Source organism: Electrophorus electricus, chromosome 8 (genome assembly GCF_041902795.1).
Source record: "Electrophorus electricus isolate QZ-2024a chromosome 8, ASM4190279v1, whole genome shotgun sequence".
In the NCBI taxonomy this organism is placed as follows: domain Eukaryota; kingdom Metazoa; phylum Chordata; class Actinopteri; order Gymnotiformes; family Gymnotidae; genus Electrophorus; species Electrophorus electricus.
This window is the reverse complement of record NC_137504.1, coordinates 28294001-28300000: the sequence shown is the minus strand read 5'-3', so window position 1 is coordinate 28300000 and position 6000 is coordinate 28294001. Positions and strand designations below refer to the sequence as shown.

Genomic DNA, 6000 nt, shown 5'->3' with positions numbered 1-6000 from the left:
ATCCCAGCCCTGGGAATCACAGCGCACCCAGCTTACCCGTATTCCAGCCCTCGGAATCACAGAGCACCCAGCCCACCCGAATCGCAGCCCTGGGAATCACAGCGCACCCATCTTACCCGTATTCCAGCCCTCGGAATCTCAGAGCACCCAGCCCACCCGTATCCCAGCTGTATTTTCAACCCGTATTTTCAACTGTAGTTTCAAATGTAAAAGATAGTAAAGATTAAAATTTTATACATTGCCATGTGACAGTATGAAATAGTGTTTGTGGTCATAGTGAGTAAAAGGAAGTTCAAAAGTTTTCAAGACCAATGGAAGTACTAAACTGGGGGTGCAGCTGCTAAGAGGCCATTGTGTCATCTGACTCATCTGGTTTTGTCCATATTACATATTAACTTAAACAAAATTAAACAAAAGTTTAAATTAAACTCAAATTAAACAAAAAATAAACTTGAGCACATTTTCCTTTGTGGAAATTCAGACTGAATGTCCTTCTATGTAAAGCAGAAGTTGCTTTAACACATTTAAATGAATAAGTGTGTCATGGGCAAAGAACATATGGGAAAAATGGCAACCGCAAACGCGAGTCTTCAACTAAAGAGTTTTAATGGAACGAACAAAACGAAACCAAATATAAAAGTGCACTAACAAGAGCAAAAGAAACCAACGTAGCATTCCATGGAACAAAAGGGACTTATCAGAGTATGCGCATGATACCGTCACAGCGCCACGAGGGAGGCAACCCAGAGGCCCATGCAAAACAAAGGAACAACATAAACAAGCGCTATGTGTAAAGCCACCGCCCTCTAACGGAAGCTACCAGCTGGAAGGTGCCATTCTACAGCGCTGTTCACAGGACATGCAAGCAGAGTGGAACAGAGTACACGTGGCTGAAATGTGTTCACCAAACACCTGTGTCATCTTCTGAAACATCTCCCAGATCCATCCTAATTAACTCAATATAGTCTCAGTCTTTGACACTATAACAGTTTCTATATGCATTTATGCTTCCAGACAAGCAGGGCATTTTGGACAGAGGTCCTTCAGCCGTAGAAGCATAAGACTTCGGCCTCTGTCTGAAATGTCCTGTTTCTCTGGAAACGTTGTGTACCTCAATACATGTGTCATCAAATTTAGTGATAACATAAACTCCAAACCAGTTTGCCTCGTGAATGAGAATGTAAGTTTATTTCCAACAGAGTGGTAAAAATGATTGTGGCTCCCCTATGTTTATGTACTGGTATTTCCCTGTGTGAATAACACGCGCGACATGAGGAAATGCAAATGCAAACCTCTTCCCCAAATGGAAAATAATTTATTGATGGTGCAGGATCCCATGCGCTCTCAGAGCAATACTGTAGGCCAGGATGTGCTGACCTTAACACAAATCAGTCTTAACACAACAGGGTTAACCGTTACAAAATTTAAGACTACATTTAACCAAATACAGATACAGTACAGTACAGCAAAAACAATTTAGTAGTCATAAAATAAACAAAACAAAAAAAAAATCAACCACATATGGTGAAGAAATGCTTCAGTGACAAAACAAAGCACAGTATACGAGGGTAATGTGTCGCAATGAGCTCATAGTGCGGGCATATGTCAGTAAGCTTGGATGCATGTTCCATACCTATTCTGTTTACTCACCGCACGGCAGTTCAGATGTTATTCAACCGATACAGTACATTAACAGTGCTGTCCATAAATATTGAATGGTGACCATTTTGGCTGAATTGGCTCCAGTATGGTGGACTTGAAATGAATCCATGAAGTTAACGTGTAGACTGTCATCTTCAGTTCAAAATCTCATATCAAGTGAACTGTGCAGGAACCACGGGCCTGTTTAAGCCCACCCTCTTCAATCCAGGAGGTCTTTAAGTAAATATTAAATGTGGTTGTCATGTTTAGGGCCTGATCGCCTCACGTCTATAGTCAATGACCTCTTGACCTCTGCCCCTCCCCTCCCCTCGTCATTTTTCTCTGCTTCATTCTCGTGTTCAGTAAGGGACATGAAGTACAGGCCAGGGAGTGTGAAGTGGCCCCTCAAGAGTGCCCTCCAAACACACAGGCAGGCCGTCCTACAGTGTGGCAGAGCAGATGTCCAGTGAGTTTGGTTGTATCCGACTAATTAAGATGCCTCTGGACCCTTTCGCAGTCAGCCTGCTGCCTCGGCTGAAAGACACATCATCATTTAGGGTGTGGATGCAGTTCTGGAAGACACATCATCATTTAGGGCAATTCTTCCTGCAGCCCTGGAAGCCCTGGCCGCCATGTTTCTGGAATGGGCATTGAGTTGCGGACGAGATCCTTCTTGCTTTCCTCTAAACTTCTCCTCACTGCGGTGAAATGTAATCTTCAGCCCCTGTCTCCAAGACTTTGCCTGTGATCTTTGACCTGACCCTTCTGATTTTGAGGCTTACGAGTGATTTTCTAGACCACCTTGTCTGAAGTTACGCTGGTGTCCTCTTCACCCAAGGGTTGTATGGTACACACCCATCCCTACATCCTGGACAGTTGATCTGTTTTTCTTCATGGCTGAAAGTCTTTTTGGTCATCAGCTACCGTGGTCTTCTATGGTCTTATAGATCATTTGTGTTGGCAGCCTTAACCAAGTGGTCCCCACCTAGTGGCTGGAGGATGAAATAAAATTCCAGGTTTTTGTTCACACATAATTCTTGCAATGTGCAAATAACACTGGCTTGGAATAGCTGAATAAAAAAAAACTAAAATAGTCACAAGGCCTTAAGCATGAATGTCTCTGTCATCTACACAGGATATGAGTGTGTGTGTGTCTGTGTGGGAGGGCATGTACTGTAATGCAAATAAATAGCAGGAATTAATCTAGGTCTTGTTTTTAGCTCTTTTAAAGTTATACAGACAGCTGGCTTGTCTTATCCGACTTATCAGACGTTTTAAGATGCATGTCTTTCCTGTGGCATATACAGCAGACTGTAAAACAAGCGGCTAGCAACTACTCTTTCTTGTCATCCTCTCGTCTTGCACAGCATCAGTTAACCTGATCTGTCTCATTGTGTCTCATTCTCTTAGTTCGTGCCTCCCTCCCCACCTGTGATACTATCAGCTGCCCCTCTATATCAGATCAGATGCTGCGTCTAGTCTGAGCGTGGTGCTTGAACTCCTTGTCCGAGTGTTCGCAAGTGCTACACTCACTCAAGGTCTTAACTCCCCTGGACAGAGAACCACTTGCACTGTTATTGTCAAACTGCATTTACCAGTATTGATGGTGAACCGGGCATGTACTGCACATACCGCCTGCAAACACGAACATGCACACTCAGCACTGAAGTAAAAAATCAAAATGACAAAAGATGAAAATTTTGAAATTAGTTCTCATAGCTGTAAAGCACTCATAATTACTGGGTTGATTTTGTAATATAAATTGTGGCAAAACATTGTAGTGGTGTGTTACTGAATAGATCCATCTTCAGACTAGGACTGTCAATACTTACTTGGGTGGTATTGTGCAAATGTAGATTAGGTGAATGGTGAATGTCAGAGGTCAGTAAAGCATGGTAATTTCCAAAATTGGGAGATAATAGGATATTACATTTCCTGACTTCATATTAAAATGATATGATGCATTAATTTGTGTATTCAATGTTTATTTAACATATTATATAATAATATATAATAATAATAATGAGCTGTACAAAATGTATGTTTTAGGATAAATTGAGGAATATTGTTTATGTTGCCTGTCCCCTGTCACAGGTGGAGAGAAAGAGACATATCGGGAATGACATTGTCACCATCGTATTCCAGGAAGGAGATGACGCCTCACCATCCTTCAAGCCCTCTATGATCCGGTCCCATTTTACACGTATCCCTTCAACTTGAATAGCTGGCACTGTACTTACATGAATGGAAAGTCACTTCTTTTTATCATTCAATTTCTCCTGATCTGTCTGTCTGTCTGTCTGTCTGTCTGTCTGTATCTCTGTAACTTTCCGAGTGCCACGGGGCGTGGAACAGGACGCACAGACTCCCTCGACTTTGTGCAACATTTAATGACATTAAACACACAGGACATGTGGTTGCACTCACATGTAACATTAATAGTGAACATGAAGACACTTACCGCAAGACAAACAAATACAATGCCTATGCAAACCTGGATGCAAACATACTACGTCAGATGCTAACAAACAATGACCAACACTGAGGCAGGCATCGACAGGGGTTTAAATAGATTGACGAACACAAACAATTAGCCCCGTACAGGTGCGTGCCATCAAGGGGGTGTGGCCACAAACAAGGGTGAACCCCCCCCCCCCCCCGCACGCGGCAGGCCATACCACGTGACTTGTGGGCGGGGGGAGCGTCCCGTGACAGAAGCCCCTCCCAAGGGGCGTGGCTCCCAACGCGTCCTCTCCAGGACAGCAAGCCCTAGGCCGCTGTGCACACATCCAGGCAGTACGGAGTATGGGAGTATGGCAGAATCCCAGCCTCTCTTAGGGCAGTCTGGTACGCTCCTCGCACAATTGCGCCTGCAGACACCTAAAAAGCGCAAATACGCGCAAACAGAAACGCCTCTACACAAACACGCAAGGCACTGTGCCGTAGACGTCCGCCCCAGTTCTGGCCGTGCTCCTCCCCTGAACGGTCCTCCTTCCTCCAACTGCTCTAAGAGCGCCCCAGACGCGGTTTGCTTCCGCGGCTTTGCGTGGACCCTTCCAGCCTCGCGGGCAAGTCCACAGAGGGGAAGGAACTTCAGCCCTGCCTACCGGAGAGCCCGCTGGCTCCACCAAACCGGCCCCTTTACGGTCCCCCTCGGCCCTGGCCTGAATGCCACAGGCCCATTCCAGGGGGTGTTCCCATCCACCTCCGGAGTGGACCCAGACATCGGCCGCGATCCTCTCCCCAATATCCAAGGATCCAGGCGGCAGTGCGGGAGGTGCCTACACACTTCCTGCTAGGAGGGCTGTCTCGCGCCAAGGCAGCTGGCGTCCTGTGGTGGTTGGTCATTCTGTTCCTTATGTTGCGCCTACAAACAGACGGCGCAAATACGCACACACACAGAAGCGCCTGTACAAAAACACTTCAGGTCCTGTGTTCCTGTAGACGTGGTCCACGGCCTCGACGGACACGCGGGCATGCACGCCCGCCCCGGTTCCGGTGGTGCTCCTCCCCCGAACAGTCTTCCTCTCCTTCACTGGAAGTCCACTGAAGTGAAGGGTCTGGGGCTTCAGCCCTGCCCTTTGGAGATCCTGCTGGCTCCACCCAACCACCCTCTTTACGGTCCTTGTGGGGCACATTGGTCCTCCTCCGCACAGAGGCGCTTGTACCAAAAGCTTTGAGGCGGGCTAGGAACCGCAAGCCCGGGAGACCTCTTGACCAGAGGGAATCCCTGCCTCCCTCAGGGCAGTCTAGTACACCCCCACCCCACCCCCAACGAGTCACGTGGTACGGCCTGCCGCGTGCAGGGGGATTCAATCTCGTTTGTGGCCACACCCTCCTTGATGGCACGCACCTGCACAGGGTTTACCGCCGAGTCTCTGTGTATTTAAGCCTCTGTCAGTGCGTGCCTCGGCGTTGGTCATTGTTAATGTTAACGTTAATGTCAATATCGTTTGCTTCTGTCATGCTGATGTTTAGATCTTTGTTGTTGATGTTTGACTGTTTGTGTTCATGTTCAGTGTCGTTACTATGTGTGAGTGCCACCAATGTCGTTCATGTTTCATATCATTAAACGCTTCACAATGTCAAGGGAGTCTGCGGGCCCTGTCCCGCGCCCTGCGGCACCCGGGCCGTTAGAGTCTCTTTCAGGTTCTCTCCTGTATGAGTTTATATAAAGAGAGCCAGTCACATTTATTATTTATTTAAATCCTTAACTCACCTCACAGATATTTTTGCCTTGGTTAGATATAACAGTCAGAATGACAGCTACAGGTACATTTCTGTTTTTGTAAGTCTTGTCATATGTAGCCATGTTGGGATGATCTGACCCAGTTTGACACATAATGGTGTTGGTGTTCT

The 6000-nt window shown here is 46.5% G+C and overlaps 1 protein-coding gene across 4 annotated transcripts in view; it reads left to right on the top strand.

Moving 5' to 3' along the window:
- Nucleotides 1–6000, top strand: part of garnl3 (GTPase activating Rap/RanGAP domain like 3) — a 70891-nt gene that overhangs the window by 46579 nt on the left and 18312 nt on the right. For all 4 annotated transcript variants that reach the window (XM_035527475.2, XM_035527474.2, XM_035527476.2 and 1 more), the window contains 2 exons: nt 3736–3844; nt 5868–5913. In XM_035527475.2, the coding sequence (XP_035383368.1) occupies nt 3736–3844; nt 5868–5913 (155 nt within the window). The remainder of the gene's footprint in view (nt 1–3735; nt 3845–5867; nt 5914–6000) is intronic.